This window comes from Gouania willdenowi, chromosome 14, assembly GCF_900634775.1.
Source record: "Gouania willdenowi chromosome 14, fGouWil2.1, whole genome shotgun sequence".
Classification (NCBI taxonomy): Eukaryota; Metazoa; Chordata; class Actinopteri; order Blenniiformes; family Gobiesocidae; genus Gouania; species Gouania willdenowi.
In genome coordinates, this window is record NC_041057.1 from 13,695,176 (window position 1) to 13,712,705 (window position 17,530).

Genomic DNA, 17,530 nt, shown 5'->3' on the forward strand with positions numbered 1-17,530 from the left:
CTATCTGCTTATTAGATTAAACAAGTCACGAGCCACAAATGAGCTTTTTGTGTCTGCTGTGGGGGATTATATGTGGATTTATGCTTGTGTGGACTTTATCTGGGTGTAAGAAACCAATGCAAAAAAAAAAAAAGGAGACGAAAGAGGCGTGAAACTGTTAGAAAATGTGCTGATGTCACGTTTGTGTAACAGTCCACTTAAAAAAATAAAAAACAAACAGCACACACAGTCATTTACATGATTTCATACCATGCGAGTTGCTGTGCAGATTCTGCACAACTCGGATTTGTATTGAAAGTATGTCTACTACCTTTTTTTTCTCTCACGGAGCCTTCCTTATATTTTAAGTGTTATTTTTTTTTTTAACTTTTTTAAACAATTAGAAATTTTCCTATTTTTGTTTTTTTAAACTTGGGGCTTTAAAGAATAAACAATCCTGATCTTTTAAACAAAAGATGATTTAAATCAAAACGCACTGCCTTTAACCACAGAATATCAATCCACATCCAATCTGCAGCCCTCCCGCAGACTGGATACATTCCTTTACCTCGGAGCAGAGCGCTTTCAACCACACTCAGGGAGTGATGATTCATCAGTATATGGCAGTCTCAGACCTGGCAACTGCAGCAGCCCAAACCTCCAGTGTCTTCTCACAAAGCCAGAGATATTCTGAAAGCGGCGGGAATTGTTCTTCGTCAGCTACATCCACACATCACTTCAAGAATAGTGACGCTACCGACTTCCGAAGGCATTTCCATTGTTCCCACACACGCCCAGTGACCTAAAATACATGCTGATGCCATCATTGCTGCGCCTCACCTAAAACGAACAAGCTGTGTGCACATTGGCAAACCATACAAAAAGAGTAAAAAGAAGAAAAATAAAACCAAAAAAAGCGCAAGACCAAACAAACACAGATATATTACAAAATTCTGTTAGCAATAACTTATTTCACATCATGCAATAAAAAAAGAAGTAAAATTGAAGACAGAAAAAATACAAAAACCCAGATCGAGTTTCTCTCTTTCTTAAAATGCGTTGGCAAGCAAGTGAACGTCCATTTGGGTTTTGGTTGTTTTATTTATTTTTTTCCAGGGTGGCACTTTGAGTTCTTTGAATATAGTAGCTGTGTTATTTTCTTCATGAGGTAAAAATGAGAGACTGATGAAGGGATGATGAAGAAGAGAAGAGTGGAGGTGGTTCAGACGTCCACCCAGCTCTGCTCCACGATGGCCGTCACCCTCTTCTCGTACTCCCTCTTGTTTTCCTGATACAGCTGTGCGGCCTGGCTGTTGGCTGGACTGTTGGGGTTTGGCTCGTCCAGCAAAGACTGAAGAGAAAATGAACAAATAAATCAGACTCTGAGCCACTACACAGGGCTGAGAACAGGCTTAAGTAATAGATAACAGAATGCATTCCTTTAAGACTAAAGCAGCATCCATATAGTCCCTCCTATCTCTTTTCCTATCCACTTTTCCCACGGGGTTAAGGAAAGGTGTTAGGAGACTTCCTAAAGGTGTTATGCTAAGGTGATCACGTTGTTTTGACAATCAGACACACTTCCACTAGCGAACGTAATAATCTGTCGGAGGTGAAGGTTAGCGACGTCTGCCGTGGTTAAAAAAACTACACATTTCTGAAAAAGGACCACGAAAAGCACATATATAACACGTTCCGCTCATATAATCTCAAATATCACAAGTTTTGAATGTAAATCAAAGGAAAAGAGGCTACAAGGAACAAAAGTCAATCTTTGAGAATGTTTGCTTACAATCACCTTCCACTCAGAAATCAATATTAATCCATCATTCCATGATTTTAAGAAATTATCAAATTTATGCAAGATATAGGCCTACACAACATTGTAGGCATACAAATGTACAACCACACAAAGCATTCCGAGGTGAATTACATTTGTTGAATAAAGCATAATGTGGCTACAAATGTCTCTGATCCCTTTTTCTTGAACGACAGAGTGTCTGTTTTCAGTCATGAGTTTCCATGACCACACGGATGAGCTTGGTCCCTTTAAATGTTGTCGCCTCAAAAAATTGTGAGTCAGCATTATCTTGTCCACTTTGGTAAAGGATGCATCAGTGTTTCCTAGGCTAAAGGGGGTAAAAAAAAAGGAAGCATTGAGCCTCATTTCCTTTGTTTTTGGAGAATTGGAATGGTCCTCATCATGGCTGATACTTCCAGGGGTTAAGGAAAAGTGGATAGGAAAGGAGATAGGAGGGGCTATTTGGATGCGGCCTAACAAAATGAACATGTGTTGACTATTAAATTACATCCACCTGTGGTTTCCTTGCAGTTTTTACTCTTTGCCTTAAGTGAAGATTTTAAAAGACAACTTAGACAGTTATTAAATATTCTAGTACTATGTTAGGATTACTTTTGGCACATGTTGGGAAACAAAGAGTCACTAAATGTCTTCTTTGGATTTGACAGCCCTTTTTATACAGTATTGCGCCAATTAAGACCTTAAACCAGTGTTTTTCAACTTTGGAGTCACCTTGAATTTAAATGGGGTCACCTGAAATGTCTAGTATTTGATAAAAAAAAATAAAAAACAATTCAAATTATATTTCTAAAAAGTTTAAATTAATATTCTTTTTTTTTTAGAATTAAAACAACACAATCTTTAACAACTGTATTTACTTTCTCTCAATTTTCTTTCTCTACAAATAAAATAAAACAACTCATTGGAAATCCTAAACGACTCACACTTATGCTGCATTCACACCGAATGCGTCTTCTGAGGCACCGGACACATCTGCCCCACGAAACGTTCCACAAGATCAAAAAATGTCCCATTCATTTCATATGCACGTCACCAGCGACACATCCAATTTGATGAGTTTCACTGCCTGCTGAAGCGAGGAGCTGCGCTCCTTTTTCTCCTCTCATAAACATAAACCACCAGTGAAAAAAGCCGGTGTGATTAGCGGCTAATGCTATCCTAGCTCAGTGCTACAGAGACAACTTTTACCTGCTATTACCACCTCCTCACTGATTCTCCTCCACCTTCCTAGTCCGGTCCCGGTTATAAAGGCCATGTCATACAGCTCCAGGTGGTCACACACAGCTTCTACTCCATGGTTGAATGGGTGAACACACCGGTGTCCACGTTGACGGCCTGACGTCATCGTCAACAAAGACTGTGGCTTTCGTCATGTGAAACAGTCGCAGGAGTTCAATATTTTCAACTGTTGCGAACATGACGGAAAATCGGGAGTGCGCTTGCACGGCCAACGCTTTTGATGTGAGGATCGGACCGCACCGCCGCAGAGGAAAGATTTTGCATCTGTCCATTGACTGTGTTTGTAATATGGTCGTACGAACATTTCGTGACGCATCTGGTGTGAACGCAGCAATACAGGATCCATTTTTTATTAGGTGTTAGAAACAAAAACACTTCATATACAAATTCTATTCTGAGATATTGAGCTTGAACCTGTTTAAGGACATCCTGTTGTAGTTTGCTTAAATGTGTAATAGATGATGGTGTGTGGGATGAGATTTTACAACTGCCTTCCAGAATTTCAATTTGCAACAGATAAAGAATTACAGTAAAATATCTTGCACCATATTTACACCTCTCCGCATATTTATAGTAAGTATGGAACAGGACCCTCACCAAATTGCCCCAAATGTAAATCTTGCATAGGTACCAGGTTGACCTGTTAGTGGGAATGTACAAAAATCCAAACGTTCTGGAAGGCAGTATGTTTAAGTGTTAGCAAATCAACAGGTCAATCTGTGATATCAAAATGGGGTCACAATCCAAAAAAGGTTGAAAACCACTGCCTTAAACATTACAGTGCACACTAAAGTTTTTATTTGAAGTTTATTGAGCTGCTGCCTGTTTTATTCAGTCTGTCATGGACACGTCATAGGGAAATGTTGCCCTCTATGGATGTTTGGGTCAACATGTCGTCTTTCATATCATCTTGCCTCACCAACAAGGTAATCAATGCACCTCAGTATTCTCAGAAAGTGTACTTTTTACCTTACGTATCAATTATGACATCTTTGGTTTCATAAATCACACATTTATTTTACAGAAAAAAAAACTTAACTTGTTTGGTCTTAGTTTGGGACAAACTGTGAGAGCACAAACCATGTATTTTATGACTCATTAAGCAGCAACCATCAATAGGACTTAATAAGCCATATTAGCATGTTAGAGAAAGAAAAAAAAGGCCGGTAGAGCAACTGACCTGGATGGAGGTGAGTATGGATGACACATCATATGTCGGGCTCCAGCGATTCTGAAGAATGTCTAAACATATACTGCCATCTGCGTAAACTGATGAACACAAGAAGAACAGAAAAAGACATTAGACACTAAATATCAGCTCATCATCTGTGCTCAGTTTGAACCATGAGGGGCTGTGTTCATTTCACAGACGCTAAAGTTAGCATTCTAACAGTATTATCAAAGTCAGGAGTTTATATCACACACATTAAAGGTACACAACTGTGCAAGTTCATTTTCTGTTCAAAATAACTTGAATCACCATTGATTATGTTCTTATCAACAAATTAAAAGAAAAGGGTTTTCCCCTTTACACAGCGAAGTCATTAAAGGGATCCTCCTCATGGCGGCTCACAGACTCTTAAGCTTTAAACTAGTCCCAGTTTTAAAAGTTAATAAAACGAATATAGTGCAAAATAATGCGTTTCGTTAGGCATAGATCTTCTAATAAGGACATTTCAGAGGTTTTAAGCCACGTTTGTACAAACAGTGGAGGATCCCTTTAAGAGATAACAACCAAAGCACAAATATTCCCTTTCATTTTCCAAAGCACTGCCAATAGGGCAGCCTCACAGCTTAGGGAACAAAGATTTCATCAGTCCATTATATTAAATCAACATACACTCAGCCTAATGACAAGTCCAACAGCTTTTCTATTGTACATCTGTAGACTTTACATGTACGATATATAATTAGGGCCCTAAAATTTCCGTGTTAAAAAAATTCTTAGAAAATTACTGCAATATTTCTAAAAAGAACTTAATTCTTAAAAATAATGTGAAAAACATGGAATTTGGAAAAAAAAAAAGGATCTTATAGGGCCCTATATAATGTATACTTATACTTTAATGCATATAAAATTTCATAACTGTGTTTACATTTCCGATCATTGTATGCATCTTATTTCACCCAGTTATAATCCGTTCCTTGCTATAATTTCACTGTAATAACAGCCATTTCCCCCTGGGATTATTAAAGTATATCTAATTATCTGATTCTTAACTTACCATTAGGGTGAAACATTCTGGAGACAAACCGAACTGTGGGAGGCTTGTTAGGATACTCCTCTGAAAACTCTATCAGCAGCTTAAATGTTCCTGCAGTGACAGACAGAGGACGGAGGAAGGAAGAGAAGACAAATGTCAGTGATTGAAAGAACCGTGATACTACAACATGTCCACCTAAACTAGATAATGCTAATCTAACGATTTTCAGAGCAATTGTCTGTGTGTCTCTCTATCTCTATCTCTAAACACAAACTACTGCGATTTCAATTGAAACAAATTTAAATCCTACAACAGGCAGGAATCTGTGTCTGTTACATAGATGATGTAACTGTGTCCAAACAATAATCATGACTGTAGGGGTGGGGTCAATTGTAATCATGTAATTGATTATTAACTACAATTATGACATAATTATAACTGTAATTGTATTATTTTTTTTACTGTGGTAACAGAGTTCAGGTAATTGACTGTAATTGTAAGTGGCATAGAAATCATATAAAAACTGTAATTTACAATTTACATAGAACCATGTTACAGTTCTATGGCTTACGTAGTTAATATAGCTGAGTAAAAATATCGATTTAGGATCAATTTAATTACCATTTATAAAAATTGATGCAAAGGTGCTGAAATCAATATTTATTTTATTTATATTTTTACTTAATCCCTAGTATTCTCAAGATAGCAGCGCAACACGGAGTGCTTTCAGTGCAAACATGGCGGATGCAGACGGTGCACCACTAGGTAAGCCGCCCCAGCTGAAGTCAGAAGTTTTGAACTATTTTGGTATTTCAAAAAATGAAAACACACACGTGAGCTTGACAAAAGTAAAGCTATAAGGAAATAAGGTACTGTAGAAATACCACAAATCTCAAAAACCACTTAATGAGGTACCACTCTGAAGCGCTATATTCCGCCTCCGACACAGCGTCCAGGTTCACACAGAAGAAAAAGACGGAATCGCTACAACTATCTTCCAAGTCTTCGCGTGCCATAAAAATAACAGTCTATTGCAGCTTGTATTTGCAAATAGTTACGCCCGTACGTCAGTGGTGGAAAACAAAGTCTTCAAGCAGCTCCTGATGCGTTCTCCGTGTGTGTGTGTGTGTGTTTGTTCCAATATTACTGCAGGTCCAACATTATAATACCTCAGTTAAATTTGTAAAGTGCATCTTGGAATCAGTCTTTTGAATAAAATGTTATTTCTTGTCTATATAGTGTCTGAGTATTTATTAGTGCAGGACCTATACCAAGCATGACTTAATACAATAAATAAAATAAACTCTAAATTTTACCTTTAAAGTAAGGAAACAATGATTAAAAAACAACAAAAAACCCCAACTTTAGCTTTACTTCACAAAATTTGATCCTCAGAGTTAAACATTTCACGTGATCTCCCTATGCTGTAAAAATTCCTGGTGATAACCCTGCGTTATGTTCAAACTGTCAAACTTAATTACCTTAGTGTTCTGGAAACACTGTTCCCGTAAATGTTTGTTTACATAAATTAAAGTAATAGTTATTACTTTAATAACTATCTATAACCAGTACTGTTTGTGTAACACTGGATAAATCTTTTTCCTTTTTATTGTTTAGGGACCAAACTGAAAATAAAGAATTTTCCTATTTGTGACTGCATTGTAGTGATTTGTCTACATAAATAGTGATATTTCTAATATTTCACAATGTAGATGATTCATACCAACAGCTTTTTCTCTGAAATTATGTATGATATCCAAGTAAAATTTCAAAAATAAATCAATACTGAATTGAATCGTGATTAATCGATTCGAAGCCCTAATAACCGAAACCGAATCAACTCAGGAAACTGGCCGTGATACCCAGCTCTAGTAGTTAATACGTAAGTTATACAATAACAATACATAAATTATTAAAATGTGTTTCATATCAAGTTTTCCCACTAACTTAGTTCTCTTGAGGATCATTTTACCATTTTTAAAAAGAATTGAAAGCTAGGGGTATACTGAAAGAAAAAAGGGTCAGATACCCACACCAAAAATATCAATACCAATATTTTCATTGATTAGGAAGCCTAATAAGGTAATCAAGAGATGAGAAACCAATTACATGATAGACAATATTCTTTAGTTTATTTTACAGCTGATTTAGGACCCGTTATCTTAAGAGATGCTAAAAGAAAGCTAACACAAGAGGACGATTACATTACATGGGGTTATCTAATAAAGGCTCAGTAATTGTTTTTAATTGTAATTGAACATTAGTAGTTGAGAATGTAATTGTAATTTACTTAAGGGGTAAAACAATGATTGTTTTTAATTGTAATTAGAAAAAATGCTGGTCACTGTAAACGTAATTGTGTTGCAATTGAACATGGAGAATTAAAGAAATTGTAATTGAAAAATGTAAGTGACTCCAACCCTGGTTGTAGTCGGTTTGTAATCTGATTGGAAGATAAGTAATGTAACTGGAGCATCAGATTGTTGTTTGTATTAGAAGCTATCTCTACTGTGTCACCTTCAATGAACACAAAGCTGCGTATGGCTGAGAGAAAAGACATAAAACACAACTCACCATCTTCAAACGGTGTCCCCACAGGCCTAAAAGTAAAGAGAAAAAGCATTTTATTCTTCACCAGAAATTCCCATGAGATCTTTGCAGCACAGACTCCAGAATTGATTTTCCCAGTTCGTCTCATTGAAACAGTCCCAGTTAGGGAGACAATTAAAACTACAATCAGTTCAAACTCAATCCACTTCCCAGTTTCTCTTCTGATAGCATTCATGTTTATCTGCGGTTGGTTTTTATTGCAGCGTGTTAAGTTTTCAGCAGTCTTAAGCTCAAGTAAACAAATCACAATTTGAACAGAATTAACAGCCTCCTGCTGCTCTGGAAGTCGTTTACCTTTCAAAATGTACATCAGAGCACCATTAAAGCAGTCGCAAAAAAATCAAGGAGAGCCCCGTGGTTCAGTGCTTATCTGTTCTTCCTGACATACGACACTTCCTCGTCTCATTAGGAGTGACATCGCAGTCGCTTCCATCAAACACCTGCTGTGACTCTACACTGCCTCCCCCAGAATGCTCCGTGCACTAACCAGCAGTGTAATAAAACATCTTTAACTGCAGCAGGATGGGAGAGTGGGACTGGCACAGGAGTCAGGAGGTGGGTGTGTTCGCATCACAATCATCACAGCTCAGTTAAGACACAAGTTAAGATTTGAACAGTGACTCACCCAAAAATAACAGCGTTCCAAAGCATGATGTTGTTCTCCGATGGTGCTCCGCTCACACCAGTGGGAGGATCTTCTTGAAGTCTGATGAAGACAGAAAAGGAGATACTAAAGATGATGCAAAAGAATTTGAGTAAAATGGAAAAAGACAATTAAAATGAGTAATGAATAATATAAAAAAAGGACCAAAACGAGCCAGAAGGTGAAACGTGATGACGAAGGGTTTCTAGAGCTCGAGACTGCGACCAAATTGGTCACATGAGTTTTTTTTTTGTATGTGTGTGAGTGTGAAAATTTCATCTGATCGCATCCGTGTGAGTGCGTAGGGTGACCTTATTTTGAAAATCCAAAAGGAGGAAACGGTAAGTGCATGCTGAGGAGTCCAAGCACGCGTAGCAACAGAGCGCATGGGGGGGCGCGCCTAGCGGACGTGGGGCCCGAAGGTGGCGGGGTAGAGCGCACGAAGCAGAGTGACGGAGCACATGTGGGGCGTGGTTATCGGACCTGGGGTGGGAGCAGATTGGAGTAGAGCGTGCCGAGCGGAGTGAGAGAGCATACACACAGCTCACAGTCAGCGAGAGATGCTTCTCACCACAAAATGGGTTTAAAGTCAGATATGAGGGCCAGTCTTCACACGGATAATATGGAGGATCTCATCAGAACTAGCATGGAGGGGCCAGAACTGATGGACTATGATGGCAGGCCAGATGTTTAGCTGTGGCTCTGCCAGGGCAGGGGTCTGCAACCTGCAGCTCTGGAGCCTAATGTGGCTCTTTGACTCTTTTGCAATGGATCCCGATAGCTTTAAAAAACAAAAATTAAAATAAAGAATTGTTATTTTCTTACAGATGCTATTAATGACAAATAAAATCATGATATAACAATTAGTTAACTGTGCAATGACTCGGCCACCTTCCTACTTCACCAACATCTACAGACCATCAACTTTCCTGCACCTGTGGCTAACCTTAAGTTATAAATCCCTGGTGAACTAACTAAACCAATAAAAACACTATTCTGGAAGATAGAGATTTTAATTGTGTGTGGAACAGATTAATTTAACCACCAATGTGCCGGTTCAATATGCATGCTTTATGTGTGGCAAGAAATGAGCAATTAGCAAGTGTTGACCACATGATCATGTGTTATCAAACTTCAAGTTAGTTTTTGTGACCCTTTAAATACATTAAAAAAAAAAATCTTCTTTATAAAACATTGTGTTGATGTAAACTGAGATGCGTAAGAATTTGAAGATGCAAGATACTGTTTTGTTGTTATTTCTTGATGTTAATTTATTTTATTTTAAACTGTTTTGAAGGTGCCATTTACATGATCAATATAAATCAGATCAAATTAAATCAAACATAACTATAGAATTTTATGCACTGTTTTGTCTTTATTGAGAAGTTATTTTTTCGGCTCCAGGAGGACTTTAAGTAAAAGTTGCAGATCCCTGCCCCAGAGGAAGAGGGTTAGGAGACCCCACTATAAGATCTGGACCCTCTGAATTGAATTCCATGGAGTGAAGAAATGCAGAATTGCAGATGCTTAGTTGGTTATATCACTATTAAGTACAGCATTTCTACAAAATAAAGAACAAAAAAAAAAAAAAACAGAATACATGATGTAACCTGTTGTTATTTTTGCCGTTTTTTTTTTGTTACATCTTTTAAATGATATAAAAGAAACCTGTTATTTCAGCCACTCCTTGTTGCAGAAAAACTTAATATTGACACCAAAATATTCAAACATTTTGAAAATATCATCTCGAGTCATTGTCAATCTTTACTTCATACAAAACTACGGGATGCCAGTTAAGGTGTGACCAAATCTTGGTGCCACCACTGGAAAAGTTTGTGTAGAGCCCTGGTTGTCATTAACACCTTGGCTGCAGGGTAATTACCAGTTAAACCAGGACATGCTGTATCAACATGACTTTAAACAGACAGAGGCTCAGAGGATCAGCTGCAGTGCACTCGTCACACACGCTTGTGCTCCTCTGAGGCACTGCTGTAGGATCACCATGCCTTTAGTGGGCAACAGAGCCCAGGTGTTGTTGACGCTAAGAGCTTTAGCCACCGAGTCGACCTTCTCCTCAATCAACTTCACTGTCACAATGATCACTGAATGTGCGTCAGTCAACACATGCACAAAAACGACATAAAGGATAGTGAAGGACGGGCAGCAATGTTATTCTGTCACTACAAGTTTGTGTTACTGCCTGCTTCACTAAAGACACAGACACCAATGTCCAAAACAACTCTTGATTTGTGCTCATTTTAGGTATCAAAAACATTCATGCACAAAGGACATAATTAGCAGATTTACTAAAACAATGGTGTTTAATTTTATAAATAATAGTCTATTTTTTTTAAAACTTAATAAAGACCTGGCTCTGGTCCTACAAGGCAGTATTGCTTAGGGCTGGGCAATATATTGAGATTCAAAATATATCAAAATTGTATTTTGGTGATATAGAAAACCACAATATCGCCTATATCAATAAGCATATTTGTTTTTCATAGCTTATTTTGTATTACAATACTAGTTTTGAAAAGCTCAGTAAGATGGATTTCACTACAGAACTCACTCACAGATGGTGTTACAGGGGAAAAAGCCAAAAGTGGCACATATTGTGCAGCTGTTTGTTAATTAATGTCCCACTTCCATTGTGTATTTTTTTACTTCCTTCGTGTACTTTGTTGTATCATGCATTTTTGAATTAAATTTATCGAGATTTAAAATGTATATCCAATTTTGAGAAAAAATATTGAGATAGAAATTTTGATCCATATTGCCCAGCTCTAGTATTGCTGCACATTTTCATTAGATAATGGTGAATCTTTGCACCTTGACAAATAAAGACAGTACCGGAATATGTGTCATACTCAATGGAACAGCCAAGCTTTATTCTGCCCACATGCCTGCCTTTGTGCTTTATACTAGAGCGTCCAATTTTTGCTTTAAACCAGCAACACGCACAAGTAGGATAAGACCAGAAAAGGACCACGGATTGACCAATGCTGAGCAGAAAAGCTGCCTTAATACGAGCTTACAGACATAAAACAAGCTAGTTGTGTGTTCAGGTCAGTGTCTGAGTCTTACACTGCAGAGAGACACACTGCAATTAACCTCATTTGAATTAATCTGCCCAAGCTTTCGGTTCATACTGGGATATGGTATTGGACTCGACTGCATTGACAGTCAGATACTTTATTTTATTTTACTCAAAAAGTGAGAATTAGTGACAGGTCTGGCAGGAGTAGATTAGGGTAATTATAGGACAGTTACAAGCACCAGGCTGCACGAATAGAAAAGACCTTTCAATGTATAACTATTGCAAATACACAAAATCTATTACACCAAAACTACACAATCAAATCCCTGTTTTGATTTGTTTACATTAGTAAGCCAAAAAAGCTGCAAACTTTATATGTTGATAGACAACACCAGAATATGTCACTACTATTTTCCGCCATTTCGTTTCAATTCAAGGCAAAATTACTCAGAACGGCGCAGGCTTTGAGATGGTCCACTAACTCCCTCAGCCAGGCAGCAACATACAGTAAGAGCCAGCCCCAAACATCTGGCTTTCATAAGACATATTTAGCAAGCGGTTTGACCTGCATATTGCACAAAAAGTTAAGCAACCACACTATAAGCCTGGGTTCAATCCCCTCCTAGCCTCAGAGTGGACAGACACGAGCCTTTGTGCTCTCAGTGTTACGGTTTACCACCTGGGGACTGGCACAGTAGGCTAAAGTTACAGTGACACCTTATCCAGACAGGTTCAACGGCTGGCTGCTGTTGGTAGAATGAACGAGTTTCTCTGTTTTTCCATTCTATACTAACAGGTGTGTGGGGGTAAATTACATGTAATGTGGGATAACATTAGGAGCAAGGCAGCATATTGTGAATAGCAGGTATTATGAACAGGTGACAACACAGTCACAGTAGCATGATGATGAATTATGATGCTATGACAAATAAGGTACAAAATGCTATGTTCTAGCTTGTTATATTTGGTTAAGTACATACACATGACTGAAATTCAAAATATGTACTGTTTGTTGACATTTCTGTAAGAAATCATTAAAGATCAACAATCAAATCGGACATCTGTTGAAAATAAATTATTTAGAACACAAGTTGTGTGCCATTTCATCAGTTTAGTGTAACTTTAACTGTGCTGACACTAAAATGGAGCAGCCAATGGTCATGATCCCCAGAGTTGTGCAACACCAGGCTGGCCACGTTGCTGCCAGGGGGGTTTAAAGACGTTTGTTAAGAAGCTGACACATATTGCATTTCTTCTTCCTATGCAAAATCTGACTTGAGATTAGAAAAATATAATTCGTAGAATAATAAATCAGGTTTAATGTCTGCATTTAGCATCTACAGAGTGGCAGTTTGAGCCAAAATACATTATATCTTTCCCTACGTCACATATAAATCAGATTTGATTCTACACAGCTAGTTTAAACACACGTCACAGTTTACCTCAGATGGCTTAAACTGCAGGGATACTGAGTAGAAAAAAGACCCTAATGAGACAATAACACTGCTGCATATGATAAACCTTCTGCTATATATGAAATGCAACATAATACAAAAAATATATATCCACAATCTTTCATAATGTTAGACATCAACAACGCAGGGAAAACAGCGTCTATTTCGCAACACTTAGCTATTATTATCTCGTATTGTAAAAGGCTGTGCTCCGTTAGCGCTAGCTCTGTCGGCTAACTCTGCTAGCAGCAGCTAAACGGGAGATGAGAAACCAAAAAAGGAATCGTACCTTTTAAAATCTCTCATTAGCCGCCTCCTTGCCGGGGTTGACATGGTTGAAAAATGTGTTAGAGAAACGAGCGAACACAGATAAGAAAGGCCGGTACGGCAGGAACACGAACGGGAGTCCGACACCGAATCCGGTGCGTCTTCTTCTTCTTCCGCCTGCTGCTCTGTTCTTTTTCTCTCAAAACAACTGGGCAGCGATTTATGGTGACGTCAGCGCGTACAGTCACGTGCCGCAGCCCACTTAATGTCACGAACATGAGCTGATTGTAAAACACCAAGACACGGTTTAATATTACACCAAATACAACGAAATCCCATGGTAATAGGAAAAAACTATTTTTCCTATTACCATACCATATAAAATTATATTACATTATGCAGCACTGCATGTCAATTTGCCTTCTTTTTCTTTACTTTAATGTTTTTTTTCCTTATATTGTAACTCTAAACTGTCCATATATTTGTGTATTTACAAAGATAATCAGAATTTCTTTTATGTGTGGACTCTATGGGTGTGTATTTATGTAGTAATTCCAGCAATATTCTTTTTATCTTCTTTTTTAATATGTGGAAAGTGGATTTCCTAAGGAACAGTTGTCTGAATAAATGAAACCATAACATATTTTTTCCAAAAAGAAGACAAAAAGAATCTTTCTGAAATTACTACGAGGAAGTCAAGGAAACTTCAAAAGAAACATCAAAGCCATCAGCAGACGCCTCTGGCGAAGACTGGCAGTTGCCAGTCGAAACATGTCAGGGAATCAAAGTTGATTTCCTAAGGAACAGTTGTCTGAATAAATGAAACTTTAACACATGTATTAACGAACTTGTACATGTATTAATATGCAGTATCTATTCCAAATAAACAAAGAAAGAAACAGGGGATCATCACAGACCCATGAATGTGAGAGTAAGGCATTCCATAAAATAAATGCTACAAGATTATATGAGATAGTAAAATATTGTGTAATATTGATCACAAAAAAATCTTGGCAATGAAAAATTGAGGATAAAAAATAGTTTTTTTGCACCGTTAAAGAAAACCAACAGCACAATAACAAGGGAAAATGCTTAAGGATCAGCTGAGCCCTTTGTCATCACTGTGGAATAACTTTTCTACTTTTAAGCTCTTTCTTAAATAAAAAAATAAAAAAATAAAAAAAAAGCAAAGAAGGTTTTTCATTGTTTCAAACAATGACAATAAAGAGCATTTTTATTCTTTTCTATGATAAAAAGTCTTGAAGTATAAAGGCAATTTCTCGTGCTGAACTTTAGATTCAATGTTTGCCTGGAGGCCTGCAAATGTAAGAATTATTCACTACACACAGACAATCTCAACAGAGTGCAGTTTTTAGTTGTCATGGCTACAGAGCTGTGTAACTTTCTTATCAAGTTTATGAAAGTTCACACATGGAGGCGCTCAGAGTCATCAGTGTGCAAAACTGTCTATATTCATTCATGTTATTTCACCATTTGTATTCTGACACTTGGACGTGGCAGTGGTGAAATAATCCTTCAACTCCTACGGTTTATATATAATCATTAAAAAAAATAAATTGTTTCCATCTAATGCTGCCAGTGTCAGTCCACTTGACGTCTGTTTTGCCAGTGGAAGAAAATGAAAATTCATGTGTTCCAGCCTGATAATCTACTCTGCAGTAAGTGGCTTAAATTTAATATCTACATAATCCATTTGGAGTTAATGCACCTCTTCTGTAAAGTCCTGCCATCATTTGGATTAGATTAAACCAGCATATGGATCACGCCTTTGACATTAAAGGACTATTTAAGATTGACTATTACAATCAAATAATAGACCCAATAATAAATTAATACTGTCTGAGAGACCTGCAGGTAGATTGTTGGAGTTTTACCACAGTGAAAGCAGACATCACTGGGATACTTGATTCAGCACAGCCTGCTTCTATCACATGGTCCAGTTTTCAACTATCAATAGACCCAAAGCCCTTTTTTTTTGTCTAATTCACTGTTGGGAGAATGTAGGTCAGTAAAAACCAGAGAAAGAGGCCTGAGTACAACTCCACTAAGAGCCAGAGAAGAACAGCACGTTTCCTCATGTCCTGCAGAACATACTGTATGTGAATCCCATGTTTTGGATGATAGAGTGGATTCATCTGGAATATTACCTGGAGAGCATTTATTCTCCAAAGATGAATGATGAAGGCTATATAAAAGACAATAACCATTTTCTAATTAACTCTATTTTTAAACTGATGCTGAGCTGACAGTCCTCCCAGAGTCACAGAAGTTGTTTTTCAATTTGTTTGTCTGCCTGCCTGTGGAGGTAAGGTGACCCTTTCTCTCTCTCTCTCTGTGTGTGTGTGTGTGTGTGTGTGTGTGTGTGTGTGTGTGAAAGGCTGGGAAAAATCTGGATCCAGCCAAAAAGAAGTAGAAGAAGAGATACTTACTCCTGTGCTATAGCGGTTCATGATTGGGTAAAGAAATGCTGCATCATTCTCATACTGTCACCCCTGTCTCCTTTTTAGGTTGTATCCAGTGTTTATCAAGTGTTTCAGTACGTGTGGAAGGCTAATTAATTTGTTAATAATTAGGGGTGTGAAAATAAATCAATTTCACAATATATCGCGATTTTTTGGGTGCTGATGTTAAAGGTCCCATGTCATGCTATTTTTCACCCATCTCCATTTGTTCTAAGAACCCCAAAACATAGTATTTGAGGTTTATTTTTCCCAAACTCACCTGTTTTCCAGTACAAAGTTGACGTTTGGAAGTACTTTGGCTTCCAACTTTAAAGGGAGTAAAAACGAGCTTGATAAGGACAACGCCGTCTGCAAGATTTGCCTCGCTCCTGTGAAATATTGTTGGAACACGACTAACTTACGAGCTCATGAGTATTTTCTGCTAATGCACTGTTCTTTATTTTTAGGGAATATGTTTTTTTGTGCAGAAATAGAACCTAAAACCTTTGGTTGATTTATTATCATCAGAAACATAGTTTGTCCATCCATTATCTTCCTGATCAAAGCGGACAAACTATTGGAACGAGTGGGTTAGCCTAGGGTGTATGAGTTGAGACTTATTATTTAACACTGATGGAAAAAAAGAGTTTTTTGCAAGACACACACAAATAGCTACAAGCATGAAAACATTTGATTGGAAAAATATAGTATATTTAGTGTATACATTTTATTAAGAAAAGATTAGGAGCCGTTTTGAACAATATCGAAACACGAGTTTTGGTCCATATCGTTCAGCCCTATTTCAGGCAGAAAAACATGAATCTCCCTTTACCTTTTTTATGTTTTGAGGTGTAATCTTTTTCTGAACAGCAGGTGGTGGTCATGCTCATCTTAGATGAGAGCAGGTACACTCCTGTTGTCATGGTTTCAGGTATCCTGGAGACACCAAAGTGGGCGCTAACTGGTAGAAGGAGGGGATGAGAGAGGTGGTGGATGCTGCTTTCCTTTTTTCCCCTCTTCTATTGTGTGTTGAATCCATATTTCCATATAATTGCAACATTTATTGTGCCAAAAGAAATCCATTAGTTATATGTAAGTTCAAAGGGTAAAAAAAGTGTCACTATTAAAGAAAACAGGACAGTTTAATGCAATATTATGAATTCAAAACACATGTTTAGAGTTTAATTAGGGCAAAATGAAAGTTGATGTAATATGATGTAAATCATTATCTAAATAGGGGTTGATCATAGTAAAGAAATATCAGCATCCATGTCTTGAACCCATCCTCTTATTTACTTCCGACTCCGATCACATGACTCTTCAGTGCACCACTGATGTAATGCTTTACATGCCTGGTAAGCAATTGTTACACAATCAGTGAGCGACATGTATGATATGAAGACGCACTTTGTTACAGTGTTTAGTCTTGCTCCAGTCTCCAGACCAGTGTTACATCACCCAAGTTCCCAAAAACATATTTTCCACTTTCCATCAGCTACTCCTCAAAGATAAAGTGTTGTTTACAACAGGTTCCAACCATTCTGCCCTGGTCGTCTGGCACCAGCGTTAAACAAGTGGTGTGCAATGCATCTGTTGTGTGAGAATTAGAAGGGCTTTCATCCAAACCACCTTGGCACATGCAGGGAATTTAAATTTAGACGCTGTGCTGCAGCAGCAGCAACAGAAGCAGCAGCAGCAAAAAGGAGCCTAGAACAGACTATGTGTCCATCCACATTGGAGCGCCAACAGGCACCAGAGTCCTGGTGATGGATTGTAAAAATGTGATGGAGCGTTTTAGATCTCACACTGGCCC

General features: G+C 37.8%; 1 protein-coding gene across 1 annotated transcript; it reads right to left on the minus strand.

The window, feature by feature from the left end:
* Positions 1 to 986: 986 nt before the first annotated feature.
* Positions 987 to 13,470, minus strand: ube2b (ubiquitin-conjugating enzyme E2B (RAD6 homolog)). The gene is made up of 6 exons (XM_028466991.1): positions 13,278 to 13,470; positions 8,480 to 8,560; positions 7,819 to 7,844; positions 5,266 to 5,355; positions 4,221 to 4,309; positions 987 to 1,330 (listed from the first exon to the last, which is right to left on the minus strand). Exons 1-6 carry the CDS (start codon positions 13,319 to 13,321, stop codon positions 1,202 to 1,204), a joined length of 459 nt encoding a protein of 152 aa, XP_028322792.1. The 5' UTR covers positions 13,322 to 13,470; the 3' UTR covers positions 987 to 1,201.
* Between the last annotated feature and the right edge of the window lie 4,060 nt (positions 13,471 to 17,530).

Coding starts and splice junctions, on each gene's coding strand:
- ube2b (XM_028466991.1), bottom strand. CDS start 13,321: ATGTCAACCCCGGCAAGGAGGCGGCTAATGAGAGATTTTAAAAG. Junction 8,561..13,277: donor CTAATGAGAGATTTTAAAAG/GTACGATTCCTT, acceptor TGTCTTCATCAG/ACTTCAAGAAGATCCTCCCA. Junction 7,845..8,479: donor TGGAACGCTGTTATTTTTGG/GTGAGTCACTGT, acceptor CTTTACTTTTAG/GCCTGTGGGGACACCGTTTG.